At 36.1% G+C, this 26,928-nt stretch overlaps 1 protein-coding gene across 4 annotated transcripts in view; it reads left to right on the forward strand.

Annotated features, from left to right (window-relative positions):
* LOC110376321 (carbonic anhydrase-related protein 10) overlaps nucleotides 1-24,512 on the forward strand; it is an 82,443-nt gene extending 57,931 nt beyond the window's left edge. For 2 of the 4 annotated variants that reach the window (XM_021334759.3, XM_049841359.2), the window contains exons 5-12: nucleotides 7,690-7,881; nucleotides 12,828-12,923; nucleotides 13,286-13,352; nucleotides 15,436-15,590; nucleotides 15,772-15,909; nucleotides 19,434-19,479; nucleotides 20,477-20,585; nucleotides 21,381-24,512. In XM_021334759.3, coding sequence (XP_021190434.3) covers nucleotides 7,690-7,881; nucleotides 12,828-12,923; nucleotides 13,286-13,352; nucleotides 15,436-15,590; nucleotides 15,772-15,909; nucleotides 19,434-19,479; nucleotides 20,477-20,585; nucleotides 21,381-21,426 — 849 coding nt within the window. In that variant the 3' untranslated portion in view covers nucleotides 21,427-24,512. Of the gene's footprint in view, nucleotides 1-7,689; nucleotides 7,882-12,827; nucleotides 12,924-13,285; nucleotides 13,353-15,435; nucleotides 15,591-15,771; nucleotides 15,910-19,433; nucleotides 19,480-19,862; nucleotides 19,967-20,476; nucleotides 20,586-21,380 lie in introns of those variants that run through there. The other 2 variants (XM_049841363.2, XM_021334760.3) reach the window with 2 other exon arrangements.
* The last annotated feature ends 2,416 nt before the right edge of the window (nucleotides 24,513-26,928 follow it).

The following is a 26,928-nucleotide window of genomic DNA, read 5'->3' on the forward strand; positions in this document are numbered from 1 at the left end:
GACATATCCTACCTAGTCTTCATATTTACGAAAAACTAAAAACTATGTATCAAAAAACACATCCGCATTGCTATCAGCGGGTATCGTGCCCAAAAGGCTGGCTGCATTGCCACGCTGAATGGCAATGCATATCCTTTGACCGAAGTATGGGCCAGTCTTTTGGTCATGAGTGGACTCCACTAACGGGGTGTCCTGCGTGAGCGACGAACGCGACGCGACGCGACGCAACACGGCGCGACGTAATGCGACGCGATGCTATACGCGACAAATGTCCTACGTGGTTTTGGTCATTACTTCTCAAATCAGTTAGATATACAGTAAAATTTTGCTTGGAATTTCATATTTAAAGTACAGACTTTTAAAAAAATATCGTAAAAAGCACAGAAAGAAAACAAATATAATATTTTTACAAAGAAACACATTTGGTGAGTTCCATAATTTATATAAAAAATTAAGACCATAACGTAATTCGTGATGTCGCGTCTGGTCGCCCTCAAAACAAGTTCGCGTTACGTCGCGTCTCGCCGCAGACTGTCACATAGGCCGCATGTAGGGAATGCCGTAGAGTTGATCGCGTTCGTCGCGTTTGCAGCGTCGCGTCGCGTCGCGTTCGTCGCTCACACAGGACACCGCGTAAACGCTTGCTGATTTCTCGAAAGAGTCTGTGGGCACTTGGGCCCCATAGTCCCAAGGTTTCAAAAAAAACGGCTTAAACATGTGAAAATAATAACATTGTGTTTGATAACATCGTAAACATTGTGTCTAATAATGTTTAGTTATGTGTACTAATATGGCGTCCAGTACCACTTTCGGTCACAGCCACTTTTCTCTCTGAAGAGGTCAGCCAGTGCGCATGACATATACAGCGCACAAGCATTTTCGCAGAAACAAGTGCACTCTCATAGCCCGATGTGACGCTAATCCGACGCGACCGGAGAGAGATCAGGCGCAGGACCGACTTTAACGTGCTCTCCGATGCACGGATGTATCAATCACAAATTCCAGACTCCGGGTTGCTAAGTGGTAGATTTTTAAAAGCCACAAATTTGAATATACAAATAGTGTCATATCTAATCACATTAAATTAAATAGGTACGTTAATATACTGGTTAATACATGTCGATTAGCATAAAGAAAAAAAATGAATTTTTCAACCATATTAAATAGAATAAAAATGTGCGAGAATTAGAACACAATATAAGTCAGTCATTACAAACAATGGAAATTCTCCCTTGAACACTGACAGCTGTCAACTGGTCAAAACATTCGATACTCCTAACTCTATAACTGCTTTACACATGGTGTAAATTATGAAAACGTGAAATTACTCCTCTGGCCAAACCACTGAATGGATTAGGTTATTTTTTTTACAATTCAATTTTTAGGGTTCCGTACCTCGAAAGGAAAAAACGGAACCCTTATAGGATCACTTTGTTGTCCGTCTGTCTGTCTGTCTGTCTGTCTGTCTGTCTGTCTGTCTGTCTGTCTGTCAAGACCCTTTATCTCAAGAACGCGTGGATGTATCAAGCTGAAATTTACATGAAATACTCAGATCTATTGTCTCTTTAAGCTGTGAAAATATCAAACTTCTAAGCCAAGCCAATCAAAAGATACAGCCGATTATGTCGATATTTTCAACAAATTTTCGACACCCGCAAAGGAATCGAAACCTACAGGATACTTCCCGTAAACTCAGAGTCTTGAAATTTGGCATGAAGCATTGTCATATAATGCAAATATAGGAAAAATTGCGAAAATCTCATTTTTTTAGTTATATAATATAAAAAAAAAAATTTAATGAAATGAAACTTGATAGATTGAAGGTTATACCAAATACCTAGGTCTATTGTCCCTTTAGGCAGTGAAAAAATCAAACTTCTAAGTTAACGCGATCAAAAGATACAGCAGTTATACCGACACCTTAGACGAATTTCCGTCACACGCTAGGGAATCAAAACCTACAAGGTACTTCCCGTGAACTCAGAAGCTTGAAATTCGGTACGAAGCATCGTTATATAGTACAGATAAAGGAAATATTGCAAAATTGAAAAAAAATAAAAATCTATACATATAATAAATCTGTAGAAAGTGATTGTTTGTTCGGGATTCACGTAAAATCTACGAATTTAATGCAGACAATGCTTATATACAAAAGTTCTACGTAACTTGGGGTATTACTTAGGCTTTGTTTCATCGAAATCGGTTCACTCTATCAAAAGATATGATTAATTTAGTGAATTCAAGATGTAAAATATTACGACACGCAATCTGTTTGACAAAACAGTACAGGTTAAAGTAGCTCCATCTGTGGTAAATAAAATACATCAAGAAGCGAGGTGGTAAATAACAATGAATTACCATTTACATTCTTTATATACTATTATTTCAATAGATGGAGTTGTGTATTTTCCGTAATTCACCATATTTTAACACGTAGTGTAATTTTTCGATAGACATTTCAATAGTGTTTGTCAGTTTGCCGTGCCACATCAAAATCCAACTATAATTATTACCTTGATGAAAGGAAAATTAATAGATCTCAGCCAAATTTAAAACGGTGCCATCTAAATTATTTTTTGAACATTATGTCAAAAATGATGACTTTAGTGGAACAATTAATTATAATTTAAAGTTACAGATGGATTTACTTATCTTCCACTAATGTGGTGGCCTTAAACAAATTACTTTGAGTAAGTAGTATTATTTTTTCTGATGCAAAATATGAAAACTTAATCCTATAAGAATCCTCTCGCAAGCGCTGCTAAGCGTGAGATAATGTAGGCTTCTGTAGCTTTAAAAACCAGCCCAGATACAAAGTGCAGATAAGAAATGGGAGCTGCCTTATCGCGTCTGAAAACGTACAAAATACGCGAAGCATACCAGAGACATGCTTACTTTCAACTTCCGATCGCAATTAATACACTGTTCACGATTAAGAACAGTCTCAGTTAGACCCGAGCCAAGTCTAAAAAAACACCTTTTATATAAAACTACGTTTGATATCATTCAATTACAAAGACAGAATTGTTCTCTGTTGCAAATCCTATCCACCTATATCCTATCCTAATCCAGAATGCATTGCAGGTGTGCATTGCACAAAAACCAATGGTATCCTATTCGAGAAGTCAAAAGAGTTGACCTGCCAACGTCAGCTTCTGCGCTAAGCAAGTGTTCTTAATAGTACCATCAAAATTATATTCATCGTCGAATGAGGTGAATAATTTTTCAGAAACCACAATAACAGTAGGAGCCAAAGCGTATTATCGCTTCATAGAGCTCTGATTGGCGCCAGGTGACCAAGTCAGGTCTGATTTGTTCGTTCATCAGATCTTTGAAAGTGTTTCGGTGGATACTTACTGTCGTCCTGTTTACGTGTGACGCAAAATATGGTATATAAACGTCCTCCGCAAGAGCGAAATTTTCCCAGTGTGCGGTATACAACACTTATGTTTCTTTTGATTTGCTGGCTCCACCAAGAAATGACAAATTGCGAGCGTACATTTTGAAAATCTTGGCAAAACTGCAGGTTTCAAGTACGAACACATGAAGTGGACTCTCTCAAAAACGTACATTTTGCCTATTCGTGAACTAATGCAAACATTTCGGTGGAGTCCCGGCTTAGGCCACCACATTAGGCGTGCGCGATCCTCGGGCGTGTGAGTAGCGCGGGCGCCGCGCATGCGTCGCGAGCGCGTTGCGTGAGTGTCGCGTTTTGCTGCCCTGCGGCATTTGTAGCGCGCTCGCGGCGCGCACGCGCCGCTCTCCTTGACGTTTAACTGCTAAGGCGTTTAGCGGGCGGTGGGGATAGCGGGCGAAGGGGTAAGAACGGAACTCGAGCGTCGCGTGCTCGCCGCGAGCGCGTCGCTTGCACTCTTCACACATGCCGCAGGGCAGCAAAACGCGATGTTCACGCAGCGCGCTCGCAACGCCCGCGCTACTCACACGCCCGAGGATCGCGCACGCCTAATGTGGGGTCAGCCTTACCATAGTGAGTAAGTGAAACTATCCTACCCTATGCGCCTGCTGATGATGATGACTCATTTCATCATCCATCCAGCTATTCCCCAACTATGTTGGTGTTGGCTTCCAGTCGCCGAATCTGTTCGAGTACCAATATTTTGCTTGGAGCGACTACCTATCTGATCTCTTCAATCCAGTCACATTACAAGACATTATCCATGGTAAGACTGACAGACTTTCTGGCTTCTGATTAGTCACAGCAGCTGCGGAAAATGTACAAATGACAGCTTTGTCAGACTCAAAGCATATAGACATAGATTATAGCTGTTTCCTGTGAAAATTACTTACGCACTATACGTAATAATTTTCCAAATTGGCTGACTAGATCCAGAGATATTCACAACGTCACAAACTTTACTTCTTTTGTTTAGATAAATGGTCACATCCACAACACAACCTTGATCATTGAATCTATGCGACTGCTAAGTGCTAATCCTAATTATACTGTCACGTGAAAGAATGCACCTACGGGATAAGTAGTATTTTGACGATTCTATATTGCCCACGCAGACGAAGTTGCGGGCAACAGCTAGTATTGAATAAATTTGAAGTTACATAAAATATTATTTTTGCTTACATGACATAAAATATTTTTTTTAATAATTATAAACTTGCTACCTACCCTTTTTCACATGAACGCGTAGATATATTAAAGTTGAAATTCATATCAAACACTTCTTAAATATAATTGCCTCTAAACTGTGAAAAATTTTAAATCATTCAAAGGTCATTGGGCACCTTAGTATGGAAACCATACCCACGGCGGATACGCACGAAATATAGCACAGCATAATGATAAAGGTTCTGATTTACTATGGCATTAGTCGCATCAATGTGAACCATGGGAATCTAGAGAAAATCAGGTGTAAACATCAAATATTTTCCTCATTTCAACGGGGAATTTAAACGACCAAGTTTGACGGATTTGAGAAATCATTTCTTTGTAGTGAAAGAGAATACTCGCCGTTTATTTCCATTGTCATCAGGTCAGGATCTGATGATGGAAATCCTGAGAAATCGAGGGCAACTATCAGAAATTGTAGGCATGCATAGGATTAAAACTTGATTCTCAGATGTATGTCTGGTGATACTATCAAACAGTGAAGGTTTAGAGCTTACCTGATGATGGAGACGTGAGAAAGTCGAGAGAACTCCTCAACGGTATGTTTTAGTTACGTCGTGTTTGGGCTTATATTATTCGTATTGACGAGAACTTTTCACAAAAGTTAAAAATAAAAACTTTTTACAAAACTGTTTATATGCATCGGTCTAGATCTCGGTGCAAATAAATATAGATGCATCCGCTAGACACCGACTTCTAGACCGATGCACCTAACATCTTTTTAATTTCTTTCTTGATTTTGTTTTCTTCTTGCTTTTTTATATGTTCGAAGCTGGATTTGTTTGTAATATGCTACAAAATTAAGTAAAGCCGACTTTATAAAACAAAGAAAGGGACAGAATTACACTTTTGTCACGGCTCTAGAAACGTAAAGCCAGCAGCCCCGAATCCTACTCTCTAGCAGTCGTTGTTACAATTCGACAGTTACAAGTCGTCAGGCAGTTTCGAAAAAAACCTGAAACTGGGGCTCGTTAGGTGATTAATCCCTCAAAAATAAAAGATCCCATTAGTAGTGACTCGATGCGTGCCTACAATATTCTAGAGTTGCCCTCAATTTCTCAGGGTTTCCAGATCCTGAACGGTTGGCGCGAGACTCACTTTTTATCTGTACAGGATTTGTACGGAACCCTCGGTGCGCGAGTCCGACTCGCACTTGGCCGGTTTTATTTACAAATATATGTGATTAGGTACGACACACCCGATATGTAGACACAACCAGGGAAATAAGCTCGATACCTCGTGCTTAACAAATTTCAGTTGGTAAGCGACTACCTACAATCAACGAGGCAGCAGTGTTAGTAGGTAGTTGTCACGAAAGTCGTCTTTGGTTCTCGTGGCCCCTCTCTAAAAGGCAGAAGACGGCACAAAAGCTGATGTTTTTAGTGGGTGCAAGCCCCACATAACCTCACCGTCTCCCCGGGCGGTGTGTGTATGCGTCAGGCATTTTCCTCAGCTGAAACCAAAAAAAAAGTGTTAGTAGGTAGGTTCTATATATGTTTTCTAGATACAGTTCTATTGAAATTTTCGCGAAAACTAGTCTACTTTTGAAAGAACTTTTACAGTGTCTCGACTCAATATTTTGAAGCAATTTATATTTATGATCTAGTACTGCAAGGCAATAATCTCCGTGTATGAGATAGACAATTTTGTTTCAGGTGTAGATATTCAAGATCAAAGACTGAAAAATAGTTTAGATTTTTATCTGCTATTACTAATTGATATAATATGATATTTGATATAATTACTCTCATATGATTTACTGATTATTTGATTGTTTTTCTCTTCAATTCTTGTGCTGGATCAAAGCCAATTTAGGATACAAATTTCCCTGTAAAAACTATAGAAGTACTGATTTACAGCGTAACTTACTTATAGCACCGTCAGTCAGCACTTTTATTAGTAACAATTTTAAAGTAATTTATTAAACAAAAATGTTCGTCCTTATCTCTTACATAAACACTATCTAGAAGGCAAGTCACTCCCTCAACCAAATTACACGGACATTCTATAAATGGAATAGACTTTAAAATCCGATAAGCGTACTATTTGACGCAGTGGAAGCGCATTTTGCAGGTATAATTTATGTTTAGTAGACCTTACATAGCGGGAGGTAAGTTTTCAATTTATAAGCTAGGTTTTCAAAGTAATAAAATTATTAGGTGTGCGTACTATCTGCTGACCACTTTTTCATCCACCTAATGAAGAAATAATCGGATACAAAGTAGCCTATAACTGAATACATTTTGAGTTATTCAAATTTATCTATTCAGTTTTACCTACCATTAAATATGTAATTGCATTAATCACAAAAATTCGTAATTGATTACTATTCAACTTTAATAATTTCTTTTTTAGGAAGACATTATTTAAACCAGAATCAATAAACAGAAGCCTATAATTCCAATTTATCTGCACACTTTTACCTACAAAACACAAACATTACTTGCATTAATCTCATAAATGCGTAACTGAATTACTATTTAATTTCATAAAAATAATTTTCATTTGCATCATACCTACCCATAAAAAAAACAGATAGCCACTTCCATAACTCCTAGATCTTGGTAGTTCGCGTGTCAACTAGCAATATATCATCTCCACTCAAAGCATAAGTTGGTAGCTTCTAATCAAGGAGCGACCATTGATTGATACGAGCCCTGCTGTGATTCATTCCAATTCTTGTTCATTATTATTTGGGTGTTAGGTTTCTTTGTCCTAATTTTAAATGGCTTTTGGTAAGGCAGTTTTGCTAATAAGAGAATAATTTTGGGCGTTTGTCAAAGTCAAATCATTTATATCATTAACTACTGTTTATTTTATAATGTGGGCCCTGTTCTTGATCTCTGTCCAGTCGTGTCGGATTGTCGTCCCATCGGGCTATGAGAGTGAAGGAATAGTGAGTGCACCTATGTAGGCGCAAATGCTCATGCACTGTAATATGTCTTGCGCTGCTGGTCGATCTTCGTATATGAGAACAGCGGCCGTGGTCAAAAATCGGCCTTAGACACCATTAGTATTTTTCACTAACATAATTTCTCCATCCCCAGGTCAGCGGTGTTCTCCAAAACACAGGCCAATCCCTGGTCTTCCGAGTGGAGAAGGACTCGAAGCATCAGGTGAACATTAGCGGGGGTCCACTGTCATACCGCTACCAGTTCGAGGAGATCTACTTCCACTATGGCATGGAAGATAACAGGGGCTCTGAACATCAGATAGACCATCATACGTTTCCTGGAGAGGTGAGTAGAAATCGATTTTTAGGGTTGCGTACCCAAAGGATAAAACAGGATCCTTTTACAGGGACTAGGCTTTCCATTTGACTGTCTGTCACCAAGCTGGACCTCAAGAACAGTGATATTTAGACAGCTAACATGACAGATGAAGTATTTCTGTGAAAATGTTGAAAATAAAATAAACATTTTAGGGATCGGGATCACGTTTGTTATATGGGGCTCCCATATAATAAACGTGATGATGACTGACGATAATTATGTGGCAAAGTTCCCATAATTGGATGCTACAGTATTTCGTCCTGAACCCCAGTTACAAATATTTCATGAATCTAATATAATTTTGAATTCAGAACTAATGTTGAGAAAGCAAAGCATAAAAAAATCACACAGACCTACGTCAAGCCAAAAAAAAACTTATCAACCATCCGAAACAAACGCATATAGCTAAGCTGGCTCATAACACATCTATTTCTAAACTTAAAAAAAACTAACATGATACCTAACGCTGCAGATATTGCACCTATCCGTCTTCATAGAGCAGAACACAACATACACACAAATCCGACACTCAAAACAATACACACACGATACGAGACAGAACACAGATATTCTACACAGAGCCACAGACACAGTTTCAGAATATCCCTTTAATAATAACACTACAAATTCACAACTATGTTCAGAATATAACTCTATAACAACTACACCCGATAGCAGATTGTAGCTGCAAATATTAAATCACCTACAGATAGTAAAGCTTGCTTCATAGGACTCTGAATTTAGCTATGTAGGTACTTAATTTGTTTAGACTTCGATGTTCAGTGTTTCTACATTGGATAATTCTTAGGCTAAGGCAATGCAGCATGGATCGATCGTTCATAACGTTAATCAACACTTGCGGTGGTCTATCCGGAGGTTAGATAGGCAGTCACTCGATGTAACCAGTGATTTACTCGATGTAAAACACTGGTACTCAGCTGTTCCTGTTACGCTCAAAGTCGTCCCAGCTTTATTAGGAAAAGGCTAGGCAAATGATGATGAATACTTGATATAACAAGACAGAGACGAGATTAGACAAGACACGCTATACTGTGTCTTCTATAAAAAGGGACCTGTCTCCGTCCTCAGAGAATCACTCATTCCCAAAACTTCACCTCGATCGATTTAGCAGTTAATTATGCGTAACAAGCGAACTGACATTAGCCCTTATAATATTAGTTACAAAATCAGTCTGCATCCAGTTCAATATAACGCTGCCTTTACCACTAGCCAGGTAGTCTAACTATGCAACCACCTGACCGCCGCTTGCCAACTATGCACCCACATTCCGATAGTTGACTAACTTCGGGATACCGTCTTCGATTTCGAATTAATTCCGCTTTTATTAAGCCGTTAAGGGTTAAGGTATTTATGATATGGCTTTAGGGTTAGTTTCGAGATTGGGGATCGGTGGTCTATTATGTATCTTTAGTAATTTTGGTTAATGCACCTAATATGTTCGGAAGTGTTTTATTATGAGCTGGGTATACTTAGGTGTGTATTTGAATGAGAATTTTCTAAGTTACGGTATTATTATTCTTGTTCAGTATTTTGATCTAAGTTTGCCCTTGTTTATTTTCGTAAGCATTTAGTCAAAAACTTAACCATTTATATTGATAAAGACATTTTGATTTAACATGCTCCATAGTATTTGATCAACTCTCAGTTTTACATTAAATTTTATTAAACTTATAACCAACCTTACAACTTCTTATAAGAAGACTTCAAGAGACATTCCAAAAGAAATATTAATTATTGTAAAAAAGCGACATTATGACGTCACAAGTAAGTACCAAAATAAATTCACAAGTCAACACTAAAACGCTTCTGTTATCGAACGCTCATTATTAGCTCCGAGTGTCAAAACGACCGAACTTGGGTCTTTAACTCCGAAACGATCGTTTTAAAGCTATAAACTCGAAATATTTCGACATAAATAACGCACTGTATCATTTTAGGGTTTTTAAATGACTGCGGTTTTGAAGCAAGATATTTTTGCGCAAAAGGAATAACGATATTTTTAGTTCGATATATTAGCGTTCTATATTAGATGGACGAAAAGAGTAACAACATGGAAAGGCCCAAAAGGGAAACGATGCAGAGGCAGACCGCCCACGAGATGGCATGACGAGATTATAAAAACAGCTGGCCAGCACTGGATAGAGACAGCTCAAGACAGAGCGAAATGGGCGTCTTTGGAGGAGGCCTTCACCCAAGGAGGGGTTCTTGCTGATCAACCCATCAACCATTAGCTTATAAGCAGTATTAGATAGTATTTTTATTTTTTATCTTAATTTTTTTCTCTCTTACACTATTACTTACTGTAAACACCTTGTTGCAAGAAATAAAAGGCTTTTTTATTTTTATTTTTTTATTTTATTTTATTTTTATTTATATTAGCGTTCTTAGTAAAAGTGGTGCTCCGTAAATGATGGGATTTTGGTAAACAATTTACTATTCTTTATATACTTTGAACCTTGTTGGTTCCAACTTATTGGCATCCATTATCTATTCCCAGAACCCGTATATAGGATGTAATACATATATGTATACCTACTTCTTATTATAAAGCTTATAAGTTGGTTCATTGTTTGAAAGTGCTTATCTCTTGAACCACAGGGCCGATTAGAAAAAGATTTTTATTCAGTGATAGCTAGCTCATTATTTGTCGCGGAAGTTTATCTACTTTTTGTCCGGGTGAGCGAATTACCGCGAGTAGTTTCAACCGTGTCTCGTATTAATAAAAAGTGGCTTTCCTCAATAAATGAGCTATCGAACTTTGAAACATTTTTTCGAATTGTACCAGTAGTTCCTGAGATTACCGCGTTCAAGCAAACATACTAACTCTTCAGCTTTATAACATTACTATAGATACCAAAAGTATTATAAAGTATGAAATTTCATAGACCAAACTAAGAGTTTCTGGAAACAAATTTTCAGTGTTGAAAGTTGAAACATGTTACAATGGTACTCAAATACCAGGGAATCGTTTTAATGACGCTATTCGTACAAAGTTTGGTCAAAGTTCGGTATTATGGACCCGGGGGCCTAATAATGATGGCTCGATAACAGTGGCATTGAAGGTGTTAATTTGTTAACTAATATTAATTGTTACTTCAAAGTTTAACTACTTTGATGTTTTGCTTTTGAAAAAAATCTAGAATAACGACATGGTAAAGCCACATGGCCAAGCTATAGAGCACCACTAAACTAATGAATCAGATGTATGTTAAGCTTTTGTAGGTCATCGTCATCAGCCTTCCTTTTTCCTGCCCAGGCACAGGCCTCTTCTCATACCAGTATAGTTATCGGCACTAATCTTGAGCTCTGACCTTCACCTGCGCAGAAGTAATTTATTGGTCCCTTTTGTGGTATGAAGTGAGGCGCGGAAGCGGTGATTGGCCCGCAGTGCATCGCATCATAGCCGTCACTCGGGATTGGTTCTTTACTAATAAATCACTTCTGCGCAGATGTAGGTCAGAGCTCAAGATTCGTGCCGATAACTATACGCCTGCTCAAGATGGTTTGGCGCTTTAAGAATTTAAAGTCCAGGATACCTCATGATGTTTTCTTTCACCTTTCCTAAGTAATTGATGTGCAACATATAAATAGTCTTCTGGGCACGTTTCCGGGGTACAGCGATGCGGAGGAGTACTTCGACGCCTAACCCTCAGCTGGTTTTTGGTTTTCTTTTTTTTTCTTTTTTACTCTTGTTTGTGGGGAATAATTTAGTTTGTAAATATAGTAATAGGTAGTTTAAATTTTTTTGTGTTAATATGTCGTATAGATTTTTTTTGTATAATATCTATTTAAATTGTCCACAATAGAAAGTATAATATTATATTAACGGAGAAAAGATTCATTGATACTTACCTGACATGGAGTCGAACGCACAATCGTATTTAAACCGGTGCTGGTGCTTTAACCAATAGGCCACCACAACTTAATATTGTAGGTCTATCAATAATATCGAAAAAACTCTCCAATTATGCTAATTGGATATTGAACCAAGTCTATTAATTTCCGAAAATGTTTATTCAGAATAGTGTCGAAAATTCCGACAAGCGTCGATTATTTGGAACTTGGCGCACTGTGGTTTGCGGTCCAATCTTAATGACTTTTTGATTTAGCCATTATAACTGTTTCAACTTTATTGTGGTCCGGTATCGATAATAGGAGATCGTTAATAGCTATATTTTGGAGTACTGTCTCATTAAAATCTGAGGGAAGTTAAATATTTTGACTTTCCCTGACAGTGCTGACAAAGAAAGACAGTAGGTAATAATCAATATTCCCGACGCAATTGGGGCACTACTTCTATATTTTTAAATGTTTTGTATTGAAAAATGTAAACCACTACGTAAAAAAAATGGCTATATTTACTAACAATAGCACTAAGGTCCATTTTCACTGATAACTTATACGTAAGTTTTCTGACTGCAACTCTCTTCGTTTACTACGAATTTTCACGTTCAATTTTTGATTATGTATGTAAGTTTGGACCTAAGTATCGTATGAGTATCCTCAGTTACATTAGACTTATGCCCGTTTTCACCAACAATCTCTTAACGTTTCCCTAACTAAGTGTCACTTAGAATAAGGGCTCCCCCAATAATTAATGCCCATTTTCATCAACAAATAACCTTAAAATATTGGGAGAGCCCTTATTCTAAGTGACACTTGTTGGTGAAAACGGGCATAAGGTTATAAGGGACACTTAAACTTTGGTGCAAACGAAATTCGTACTAATGTTCCCTAAATTCTTTTAGGGGATCCCTAAATTTAGGTATTTGTTGGTGAAAATGGGCATTAGACCATTAAACAACAGTTCTATATTAAGGTAAATATCTCCTGTTTGAAGATTAGAAGCTTGGTTTGTTAATATTTGAGACTGAAAAATAAATTGTTCACAGATTCAGCTGTACGGTTTCAATAAGGAGTTATACCACAATATGTCAGAGGCTCAGCACAAATCTCAGGGTATTGTTGGCATCTCACTCATGGTGCAGGTAAGAATGGAAAGTAAATATACATATACCTCTACCCATAGGCATATACGAAAAATAAATGAAAGTGAATTATATATTTTGATTAATTTTAACACTTTGTTACGTAAAAACTTTTTCAAAAAGTATATTAGAACTGACTTCGAAAAATACAAAAAAGCAAAAAAAAAAAACTAATTTTAGATGCATGGGCCTAGAAGTCGGTGTCTAATGGATGTAAGAATCAAATTTCAGAGTTTTTTCAGAATTACTGATATGACGTTTGACAGAAATCGATGCTCACAGGTGTGCGTTTACCATAAAACAAAAAAATAAAAGTAACTGAGTACCTAAGTAAGTTATTACTTAATGCATTTGTTTTTCAGGTCGGCGAGCCATTCAACGCGGATTTTAGGCTGATAACTAGTGCGTTCAACAAAGTTACTTACAGAGGTGAGTGTATCAATAATGTAACTAAAATCATTTCAAATGAATATTGCACAATATGTTATCTATATACTTATGCATAAACTAAATTCTTAATACTTTGTACACTACAAAATAAAACTATTAACTAAGTAAATAATAAACTACTGCTATCTTACATTAAACGCCTTCCTCTCTTCTAATTATTTTGCTGTGCCCATCAGGGTCCATAATTGTGACTATCATTCTAAATTTTCTACATAATGAACATTATGGAATGCAATAAACGATATGATATGGTATCAAATAAATGAGAAAAAAAACTTTTCCATTTCCTAAAATGACAAAAATTACTGATATTGTGTTTGCATTTTAAAAACAAATGACCAAGGATTATAAGGCTCATTTCAGAATCGCAAAGCCATTTTCGCAAACTATACCTACAATAAATACCTATAAATTTTGGTTCCTACGGGGTTTTAAAACCATATTGCCTATGAAAAAATCTTAAAACTTTCCCAAACATTGTGGACTCCTTTCACAATCTAAATAGTCGGGCTGTAGACGAACTTCCTATTATTTAGTGATATTCGTAAATACCAGCTGTCTATCAGAATTATAATTAGTGTCCCGTAAACCCTTGCTGTGAATTCCACCAGTAGCTAGTCAAAAGCATAATTACCATAATTTTAACGCCTCGCTCGGCAACTGGCAATCAAAGTACGATGTTAACACATTATCGGGAAGTAAATATCCAATCATTATTTTTAATGTGAATTCTTTGGTCTAATGACTTACCTATTGTCTTAAATAAGCCAAAATATGTCAGCAGGATTAAATAAATATAAAAGTATAAACGATAAGTCTCACTGCAAATTTTTTAGTGAGTAGATTGTTTGATCATCAACTCATAAGTGATTTTTTTTGATGATTTTAATGATGAATAAAATTATTTTAAGTTACAGAAGGTAAACCTTCCATCCTTTCCTATACCATCAGAAAAATAATAATTGGTAGGTAACATACAATGTAACTAGGGTGATAACCAGTCTGCATCAGGACTGCCGTCACAAATCACCGATCCTCTCGAAAAACATATAGAGAGTTGCTACCTAATTGTTACCAGCTACCATTAGTTGCTACCAATTGCTATCCTCGTGGTTTTGAAGATATTCAGCATCCTAAGGTGACAGCCATTCTGATATCAGGGTGGCTGTCACTTTTCCCAGTGTAAAGAAACGGCGTAAAAGTATTGAGTTTTTTTTTTCAGCCAGAGTTGCTACCTAATTGCTACCCTCCAGAATTAAATTTTAGACCACATCGATTCCGTGGATAAAAAGATATTAAAAAAATAATTTTTTGCGCCTAACAAAAATAGATTAGCAAGTTGACAGTTCTATAAAAAACAGTACTTTTGAGTTAGGCGCTATCTATAGTCTACCTGTCATATTAACTTATGTATGCTAACTTGCTAATCTCTTTTTGTTAGGCGCAAAAACTCATTTTTTTATATCTTTTTATCCACAGTACGATATGTATTTCGAGAAGATCGGTGATTTTTGACGGCGGTCCTGACGCAGACGATAACCAAACCACGACCAGTTGTGAAATTGCTGTCCAAGATTCACTAGTAAAGTACCTCAGAAAAATTACATTGATACTTGTCTGCTTTGAAGTCGAACCGATACGTATTTTAAAGGCCCATCAAGACACATATATAATACACTGCAACTTGATTGGAATAATAAAAATAATGCAACAAGTAAGCAAGTATCAATGCAACTTACATAAGTTTGTATGTACTTTCCTAGTCAACCCCGGGCAACCCGATACCCCTTGGTTAGACTGGTGTCAGACTTACTGGCTTCTGACTACCCGTAACGACTGCCATGTTCAATGGCAGCCGGGACCTACAGTTTAACGTGCCATCCGAAACACAGTCAATGATGTCTAAGATATACTTAGAAAGTACATACAAACTTAAAAAAGTTGCATTGGTACTTGCCTGACCTGGGATCGAACCCGCGCCCTCATACTGGAGAGGATGGTCCTGTACCCACTAGGCCACCACGACCTTAAAATACGTATTGAACCACAAATTTCCTTGCAGGTGCCTCATTCCCCATAAAGCATTTACCTCTAAGTTCGTTACTGCCGAACACACAGCAGTACCTCACTTACGAAGGGTCCACTACTCATCCTGGCTGCTGGGAGACGGCCGTGTGGATCATCTTCAACAAACCCATTTATATTTCTAAGCAGGAGGTAAGTTTTTGTCTCTTAGATGTGTCCTTGAATATTTCAACTACTATCAAAAAGAATTATGTACTCCGGATTATTGGATCGAGCAGTAGTGTAGTCTAGAAAGAACAGAGGTATATTTTGCTCAGTAGAAGTCTGACAGTATCTTCCGTATACCATTGTAACCTCATTACATTTTCTCTAGATGTACGCTCTACGTCAGCTGATGCAGGGATCCCAGCTGACCCCTAAGGCCCCGCTGGGCAACAACGCGCGCCCAGTGCAGCCCCTACACCATCGCACTGTTAGAACCAACATTAACTTCAATAAGCAAGGACTTCAGGTAAATATTCAATATTTAAACCTATACAGGAATTAATTATAAGCAGTGCAAAAAAAAACAGGCGGTCCAGAATCAAGAAGAACATATCTGCATCATCAGTAAAAAAAAAACCGCCCTAAAATCAGCAAAATATGGAAACTAACCGTCGGGCAGCGCTCGCGTCCGTAAACCGGTTTCGCGTTGGCGCCGTGCATACTATGAAGACTGTGACAGTACAATCGGTTACAAAATAAACGTCTTTCGCTATCGAATAAAATTCATACCTATATAGCTCTTTTACACTAACGGATTTTTCGAGCGACAATGCATGATACGGGAAAACAATCGACAACAACCGGATTAAAAATGACTTGAAATACCGCTATAATATACCTATGTATATATTTTTTAATTGCAATTAGTAGTTTGTAATATTTACAATAAAATTGAAAACCATTTATTTAACTAAATATTAACAAACTAAAAATCTACAAACTAAAATAAAAATAAGAAAAAAGGCATAAAAAAAACTTATTTTAGTTCGGAATGTTTTGTGCGCGTACGCTCGGTTTCTAATGTAATTTTTTTATTGTTTTTGAGTGGAGGGAAACTAATCTTTTTTGCCATTACATGTGACAACATTTTTGCTTGAAGTTTATTGGGCCACTTCTTCTTCCCAGCAAGAACATAGGAAGTGGTGAAGGGTGGGCGTTTTGGGAGCAGTCTTTTGCAAATTCCTAACGTTTAAAAAGTGCTGTTTTGCAACCTTTGAGTAAATGATTCTTGATTTTGAATAAATATTATAAATCTGAAGAGTTTATTTGTTTGTTTGGACGCGCTAATCTCAGGAACTACTAGTCCGATTTGAAAATTTCTTTCAGTGTTAGATAGCCCATTTGTTGAGGAAGGCTATAGGCTACTTTTTATCCCGGTAAAGGAAGTAGTTCCCACGGGATGCGGGTGAAACCGCTAAATATTTTGGTTGTATGAAATATGTATGGCCTTTTGAAGAACAGAAGAAAATAACAGTAAAAAGAAGAAGATAACAGTAACACATGAAAATAATTTATACACATATGTAGGTCCTTACACTAGAGATAAAGACAATAAAAGGTACCGTATAACGGTGTAACACTAAAATATTTGCGAATTGCGATATTTCTGATTCTCACAAAGGGCCGTAGGTGCGATAAAAAGGCGGTTATCACAAAGTTAGCAAATAACCGTGATATAAACAGGGTTTTGAACTTGTACGTTGTATCACAAAACTAACGGTTATGAGTACGAATGTGACAAGCCTTAGCATCATCCTCCGAACCTTTTTTCCCAACCAAGTTGGGGTAGGCCTCTAGTCTAACCGGATTCAGCTGAGTACCAGTGCTTTACAAGGAGCGACTGCCTCTCTGACGTCCTCAACCCAGTTACCCGGGCAACCCGATACCCCTTGGTTCGACTGGTGTCAGACTTTCTGGCTTCTGACTACCCGTAACGACTGCCAAGGATGTTCAATGACATCAAGGACCTACCGTTTAACGTGCCATCCGAAATACAGTCAATGGTGTCTGAGATATACTTAGAAAGTACATACAAACTTAGAAAAGTTGCATTGGTACTTGCCTGACCTGGGATCGAACCCGCGCCCTCATACCTGAGAGGTTGGTCCTTTACCCACTAGGCCACCAAGATATCTTTGTGACAAGCTTTAGCAATACTGCTAAAATATGAATTATTTGGCCAGCCAGAAAAATAACGATAGCCAGAAAGTCTGACAACCAATCTTACCAAAGGGTATTTGGTTACTCAAGTCAAAATAGTTGAAGGCTTGTGATTGTGATTGTTTGTCATGTTAAGGGCTTGTATTCTGCTTCAAGTTGTTAGTGGTTACGACTTGAAGTTGCCTTAATAGACTGGGGACTCTTTATTACCAAATTACAAAACTATACCTTTTCATCAGTTTACGCACGGGCCATTTCTCTTATAAAGAAGGAATGACCTTTGATCACTACGCTTGTTCACGATAAGATTTTTCCTTCATGTTTACTCAATCATTGGTGTCCAAAATATTTATACACAAAAGTTGATAGTTTCATGTAATTATGAAAAGTTTTATTGAAATGTCGCTATATTAATATTCATACTCTAAGGTTGATACTTAGTTTGCAGATAAGACTTCGTGGCTCAGTGAGTAATGTTCCCGTGTTTAGTGATGCGAATACCGGGATTCCTAGTTGGGTGGTGATTATTTTCGGTGTATTACACTAGCGTTGTTTTTCGGTGTATTACGGGATGATAATGATTTTATTCAATGTATTTTTATGTAAAACGTATTATTGTATTTCTAACTTGCTTGAATGACGCCAGTCAGATAGGGAATATCTTTAAAAGATGTGGAATCAGCCGGTACTTTGCGGAAGTCCATGACATAAAAATATCTCGTTTTCCATGTTCTAGACTAGCTTGGACGCATCTCTCTGGCTTCAAGCAAAATTTATATTAATTTAAATAATAGAATTAATAGAAACAGGAGTTATTTTTCATATCTAGAATAAGTATAATAATTTATTTACATAAAGTTGAATTTTTTTGTTTCAATTTATCAAATCATTTCATACTAAATTATGGTTAGCAAAAACCCATTGACACTAGTAGTAGTTGACACTATTTTCATACAAAAAGACACACTATTGTACTTAACGAATAAGACAATATAATTTAAGTTTAATAGGACTTGCTAGAGTACAGACTTAAATAGAACCAAATTGCATGGCCAGTAATAAATCTTGAACAAATCCCGGACTTACACGACGCTTGTCCGACTTCACAGAGAAATAATTTACGTTTGGGCACCATTTATACATATTTAATCAAGTAGCTAAGTACACAGTACAAGAAAAACGGGAAACTTTAAATTAGAAAAAACAGATTTTCTACATTATAAATAAAAAGGCTATTTCATTTTTTTGCAAAGATAAAATAGCTACAAGGCTGTACAAGAAAAAAAGGAAACTTTAAATTGGAAAACATCTTTTTCTACATACTTAAGGCTATTTAAATTTTTCAGTCAGAACAAATTTTAGATAAAATAGACTTTTAACTTCATATAAGTAATCTTGAAAACATGGTTTACATGCCAACTTTACAAGCCTTAAGCTTCAGTTTACCTTTACAAAGCCCATGTATAAATTTTGCTTTGTTGGACCTTATCACTATAAGCACCTTTTATTAGGCATATATATAGGAATTATTGACACATTACACATTACTTGCAAAAGCATCGAAACCTACGCTTTAGGAAACTTAAAACTGTTCATAAACTTAAAAAATATAAAAAGATACGTGATATGAAAAGAACGTAAAATCTAAATGAAAATAAAAACTCGAGGAAACATGTATATAATTAATTTTGTAAAAGCCATGTTGTGTTTTTTCTTAAAACACAGTCATTCAAAAAAAGATGTAAACTTGTTTAGCTGCGATACTGTTGTCTAGTTTGTAAAAAAAAAAGTAATATTTCTCGTTCATTTATTTAAATGTTTTTGTTTCAGGGTTCAAACAACTGTCCAGACATGTACCGGAATATGCATTATACAGGTATTTTTTTAATCCAACATTAATTTATTACTATTCATTTTTTTAAATAAATGCATCGTGTCTGAATGAAGCATGGTAAATGTGAACGAGGCACGAAGTGGTTCTATGTTTCGTATTAAACGATTTTCAACATCAGTTAACTTCTATCGGAGCTTATACAGCGGTTTGACATATTTTCTTTCTGTAGAAAAGCTGTCAAAACGTCAAACATATTCTCCGGTTGAGAATTGGCCCCTCGACATGTGTAGTTTTATGCCTCACATTGGCATGCTTATAGTTATTAATTTGTGAAAGTTATTTAATACGAAATATACATTTTTAACTGAATGCAAGCAAATAGTGCTTGATCATTTTTGAAACATCACTTTGTACAAATATTTCAGCACGTTATCACCGCAGGAGGCGATCCAAAAAGAGTGTTGCATGTAAAAGGCACGCTAGACAAAAGAAATGTCACAGAAATAGGTATTGACTGATGTTAGCTTGTAGATATTTATGTGAAAGTATGGTAGCAAGCTTCTTGTTCGATGCATTTTAGCTATAAGTACTCAATTTGAGTAGGCACTTATCAAAAGGTAAAATCTTGATAGGAAATTTTTCACAAATACGAACGAAACAAATTTTAAACGATTGGTAAAAATATTAACTAATTCTTTTTATTACATTGGTCTTTAATTGAAAAATATGTCACGATTGTTTATCTATTTCAGTGAATACTCAAATGGAGTATGGTTATATAACTAGCTGACATTAGTAGTTTTATGATACCTGTCACTGCTACTGTCGATGTCCAAAGTGGAAACTGGAATGAAAAATACAAATATTCTGTTAGTCTTTATTCATTGATATCTTGTAATTGTAAATATCAGAAATAATGCTTTTATTACGAAATTATGTTGGTAACGTTGATTTTTTTTAATTTGTTGTATGTATCTATTGTGTAATGCTGCATGTTTGTTTTTTTAATTTATTGTTTTCTTTACTTTTATTTATTTAGCCGTAGAATCGTCAGATGATCTCATATCTGTGTCTGCGTCTGACCCAACATTGAAAATGACTTCAATTGAACCTCCTACAAATGAAGAAACTCATTCAACTACTACCAGGTAACGTTATTTAGAAAATAAGAACTCACAGAAATTATTACGATCAATTAAATCATACTGAAAAACATATGATTACAAGTGTCAAGTGCAAGTAAAGTGTTACTAAATGTTTCTCTAAAGAAAAACTAACTGTACTGAGGAACAAAAACTTACAAGTTAGATTATTTCACAGCCCCAGAAGGTCACATTGACAATGATTTTGTTGTAACTTATGTCGAGTTCTTGCCGAAAGGCTCGTTTATTAATACTTGACACCTTTCTGGTAATCATGACATCCCGCTGTGATTGCAGCGTGAGACAGTGTCAGACTCTTACTGACTAAAACCCACCATGTTCTTTCTGGAACCCATTATGTACTAGGGCCGCGGTAACTCTGTCAAACAATCCCGCAGCCTTGGTGACTTGATGTTGAAAAATTATTTAAAGGTGGGTACAGACTATGTAACATAACATGTTATACGACATTGCTATATAACATGTTTCAGATAATGTGGATACTGAATGCTATAAAACATGTTATAATAACATGTTTTATAACTATTTATTGTCGACATTGTGGATAGCACTGATGAACGATAAAAACGACAATGGTTATATAACATTGTTATATTGCAATGTTATTCTAATGTGTACAGTATTGTTTTATGTTGCAATATTGAATTATAAGGTTACAAAATGTGGACGTGTTATAAAACACATGTTATATAACATGTTACATAGTCTGTACTCACCTTAAGAAATCTTTTTAAGACTTCCTTTATAAGATTCTTTATTAATTCTTATAATATTTCACAGCAACCCAGTGGCCCAAGGAACACAACTTGCGGTACAGAAGCGTTGATGACCTCGCTCTCGCTCATAATTAAAATATGTATATGTCCTTTTGTTCATTTATTACCTAGATATGAATATTTACTAAAATCGTAAACTTCATTATATGAGTTGAACTATAAACATTCTGATAATTTGGTTATTGTTTACCTAAAAACATTTTTGGTTTCGTAAGTTTCTATGTAATTTCAATTATGTAGGTATGATTATAAGAAAAAAAAATACTTAATCAAGAATTGTATAACTTCAAATACCATACCAAAAAACTATTTTATTCGCTTGTAAATATAAGAAAATATATAAACTTTAGTATGTAGTCTATGAAAAAAATACTTACAAAGTTCCACAGGTAATGTAATCGTACAGTAGACTATTGTAATCGTCGTGTAGACTATATTAGTATTGTCAATCATTGCTTATGTAAATAATTAAAAAATACGTCGCCTATATTAAGCACAGCTGACTTTTCATTTGAGGATTTTATAGTTGAAGTTTTTAATAAACTTAGATAAGTCTCGCTATAAGAAACTCCGTGCAATTACGCCTCAAAACGAGGCAGAGACTTTTGGCGAGGCAGCCGTGACGCCTTGTCTGCTTAAATGATATAACAACTAACCTAACCTAACTGTACTAATCGAACGGACTTTTATCAATTAGAATTTACTATATAATATATTGTAACCAAAAGGCATAGTAAAAAATAAAATTCTTGCTATATAGGGTGGTTGGTAATTAGTTACCGATGCTTGAATACGTGATTCTACTTATGATCACAAATAACTTTCGAAACTTTTTTTATTCTCATTGAGAGAAGGCGCAAAGGTTTCAGTTTCAGACAGCTGTTTTGCTATTCTGATTAAACTAATGAGTAGAAAAAAATTCTGTTGTGAAATTTGGTTTCTCATGAGTAGAGTCACGTGCTTAAAAATATCGGTCTCTAATTATAGTAAGTTCAACTCAGTTGTGCGCGCGGCCTTATGTGTGGGTAACCCTTGTACATATACAGTAACTTTGTGTGCGTGACAAGAGGTACAGTCGGGTACAATACAGTTATTTAGGGGTTGTATACGGGGCAGTCGTGGTGGCCTAGTGGGCAAAGAACCAACCTCTCGAGTATGAGGGCGCGGGTTCGATTCCAGGTCAGGCAAGTACCAATGCAACTTTTCTAAGTTTGTATGTACTTTCTAAGTATATCTTAGACACCAATGACTGTGTTTCGGATGGCACGTTAAACTGTAGGTCCCGGCTGTCATTGAACATCCTTGGCAGTCGTTACGGGTAGTCAGAAGCCAGTAAGTCTGACACCAGTCTAACCAAGGGGTATCGGGTTGCCCGGGTAACTGGGTTGAGGAGGTCAGATAGGCAGTCGCTTCTTGTAAAGCACTGGTACTCAGCTGAATCCGGTTAGACTGGAAGCCGACCCCAACACAGTTTGGGAAAAAGGCTCGGAGGATGATACGGGGGTTTAAAGAAAAAGTTATTACGTAATTTAATGTTTATTTATATAAAATGATTATAAATCGCTATTTGAAAAATCAAATGATGAATTTTCGGATTCGCTACTCTCCAAGGAGAATTATAAATTCTGACTCCAATGTCAAAATGTCTATTGTATTCTTCTTTTTTCTTTTGTACATGTCGACAAGTATTACGCCACATCCCGTCATCAATTTGACTTAAACGTTCATTTATGAGTTTCATTATTTTGTTATTTTGGTCGACATTATGCGAAGCAATATAACTTTTTAAAATTCCCCACACATTTTGTTTACATTATTATACTAGATTACACCTCTTTTTACATTCTTAGTCCACACTTTTATTTATTGTCCACGTACCCCGAGCTAGAAAATATGTACTTAAGGAGTATTCAATTCTTAGATACTGTCAATGTCAATTTGAAAAGACGTATGAAAAAATAATGAAAAACTATATTTAATAATAAAAAGCTTTGAATGTCGTTTTATTTTTTGAAACGCTTTATCTGACTCCTTAATAATTTCTCCGCGAATAACTAGTATTTTCGTAAACGACTGTACCCATAAGAAAAAGTGATAAGAACACGTCATGCTCGGACGACGTCACTGTCACACGAATGAAAGTTGTATATTTACAAGCCGACGCACACATAGGGCCGCGCGCAAATCTGAGTTGAACTATCTATACCAGTTACCCTGTATAAAGAAAATTATTACACAACTTCGTCTACATACATTGCCTCCCATCCTCATCCTCCGAGCCTTTTTCCCAACTATGTTGGGGTCGGCTTATAGGGTTACGTCTAATATGGCAAAACACAAGCATGTATGAAAACGAATTAATTCATTAAAAAAATAAAATGTAATTAGACCTTATAAAAAATAATTATAAATCGTCAATTGTGTAGACAATATTTCCAAACAAACAAACGGTATAATCTTTAAGCAATATACATTAAACCAAGCTTTGAATCTTATATATCACTTTTACCTTGTACTATGTAAAGTATATAGCTGTTATGTAGACTTATAAATGTATATAGGAATGTATATAATATAAAAAATATGATTTCAATAATATATTAAAGTGAAGTATCATAATTCGTCCACACTATTAAGTGTATTTATGGCAAAAATATGACTGTAAGGCTTCTAATATAATATGTAGGTTATGCCACATAAAGTAAACAAACAAAATATAAAAATTATATTATTTGGTAGAAAGTCGAGTTGTAAAAACATAGTTTCAAATGAATTACAAAAATAAAAATTTTGCTTAGCAGGCTTTCCTTTATATATATATTTGCTTTACATATAAAATAATACATAAACAAAAAATGCTTAGTACTAGATTGGTATATATTAAATTAGGCCGTAGACATATGTAGACATTGGCAAATTAGAATTAAAAAGAAAAAACTATTTATATCAAAACTCCGGTAAAAAAAGCTAAAATTAGGCTAAAACAAAAGGTGTGTTTTTGTTAACGTTTTTGGTAAAAATATATAAATTACTATACGATTACTGTAAGTGACTGTAATGTACCTATGGAATTAAATGTAGTAGTTTAGACGCCTGTGTTGTCATTATGAGTTTAATAATAAAACGTTTATCAGAATTATATGTTTTATTTATTTCCAACTAGCTTCCGCCCGCAGTTTCACCCTTTTTTTTTTCCTACGTCAAAAATCCTCAAATGACCCCTCCCGCTGTGGGTTAGCAGCGGTGAGGGAGTGTCAGACTCTTACTGACTAAAAACCGTCGTGTTCCGTCATAGGCCTTTTATGTACCAGGGCCGCGGTATCTCTTTCGAACAACCCGCAGCCGCAGTTTCATCCTCGTCTCGAGATAACTGCTTCCCGTTGCGCTGGTGACAAAATGTCATTCTGTGTTCTATACCATTATGCCGAGTCTAAGCTATCTCCTCTCAAATTTTCAGCTAGAGTTGTAAGTAGTGTGAGTATATACAAGTTGTTGATTTGCACTCGTACCAAATGCAATGAGGTTGACATAAAATACGTAATTAATCAATTGGATTTACGGTATAAAGGAAATAGCTGATATGTGCTGATTTTTTTGTTCTTGTAATATAATATATTATTTCAAAGTTAACCCAATTTTATGAATGATCGTTGCGTATGCTTGCTTCCAGTCTAACCGGATTCAGCTGAGTACCAGTGCTTTACAAGAAGCGACTACCTATCTGACCTCCTCAACCCAGTTACCCGGGCAACCCAATACCCCTTGGTTGGACTGGTGTCATACTTACTACTGGATTTTGACTACCCGTAACGACTGCCAAGGATGTTCAATGACAGCCGGGACCTACAGTTTAACGTGCCATCCGAAACACAGTCATTGGTGTCCAAGATATACTTAGAAAGTACATACAAACTTAGAAAAGTTGCATTGGTACATGCCTGACCTGGGATGGAACCCGCGCCCTCATACTTTAGAGGCTGATCCTTTACCCACTAGGTTACCACGACTTGGTGTAACTCTTATATGGTGTTCTAATTTTCGCACATTTTTATTACATTTACTTTCTTTGAAAAAAATATTTTCTATTTTATTTTTACTTATTATGTTTTTTCTTTGTGCTAATCGACATATATATTTTAACCAGTTTATAAACGTATTTAATTTAATGCGATTAGGTACAAAACACCCGATGTACAGATTATAATGTCAGGACATCTTTTCACACACGGTCGGTTAGCCCCATGCTAAGTTATTAATTAACTTGTGTTATGGGTGCTAACACAACTGATAAACTACATATAGCTACATATTTATAAATACATATTGTAACACCCAGACCACGGCCAACAAGCATGCTCATCACACAAATGTCGACCGAACCGGGAATCGAACCCGGGACCTCAGGTTCGGCAGTCCGGATTAGCCAAGTGCAAACAAGCAAATATACATAAACTCCGTCTTCATACGACTATATCAGGCAGTAGATTAGCCATGAAACATTCAGGGAGGAAACGCCACCGATACATATGTCTGCACGACGGATGCGTCCGCTGTCTGACCCCCCTTCCTCCGGAACTGGCCCCCGACTACGCCGTAGCGCTACGGCTACGGCTACGACGTAGCGCTACGCGTTATCGTAGTAATGTTGCTACGGTTATTATTTATTAGGTTGTATTGTCGGTTTTTGTGGTTTTCTTTTGAGGAATGAAATGCTGAATATGAATCACAGAAACGACTGTCTACTCAATATTTGGTAATTGAAATCTTTATAGTACGATTTTGCTTCAAAGGACAATGGGCACAAATATATGGGACCTGGTATACCCCACCAATAGGAATGTCATATATATCATTGGATAGGCCTTTTTATGTAGAACAATATTTACTATGACAGCTTTGCTGAAATGTTTGTCCGTTCTGAGATATAGATCAAAAACTGTGCAAAAGTTAGAACTAAGTAATCTATTGATACCTCTAGTTTTTAAAGGAAAATCTAAGTACTAATAACTTTAAGTCTTGTAAGTACTACTGTGCCCATTAGGATCCATAATTGTTACTATTATGTAGCATTTCAACCTTTTATTGTACCAACTGGATGTTGGGCGTAGTGAGAAACCGCACCAATAGGAAAGTCATACATATCATTGGATAGGTCTTTTTAACTGGAACAACATTTACTATGACAGCTTTGTTCTATTGTTTGTCCGTTCTGAGATATAGATAACAAACAATCTTAAAACTGATGCTAATCAATACTGTAATCTGATTTTCTTTCATACAAGACTTACACTTAGTAGTTCTTAGATTTTCCTTTAAAAGCTTGAGTTATCAATAGATTACTTAGTTCTAACTTTTGCACAGTTTTTGATCTATATCTCAGAACGGACAAACATTTCAGCAAAGCTGTCATAGTAAATATTGTTCTACATAAAAAGGCCTATCCAATGATATATATGACATTGCTATTGGTGGGGTATACCAATCTGCCCATTGTCCTTTGGTAGTAGTAGGTTTCTGAAAAAAAAAAAAAAACATTTGATGTCAACAATTTT

Source organism: Helicoverpa armigera, chromosome 19 (assembly GCF_030705265.1).
Source record: "Helicoverpa armigera isolate CAAS_96S chromosome 19, ASM3070526v1, whole genome shotgun sequence".
NCBI lineage: Eukaryota > Metazoa > Arthropoda > Insecta > Lepidoptera > Noctuidae > Helicoverpa > Helicoverpa armigera.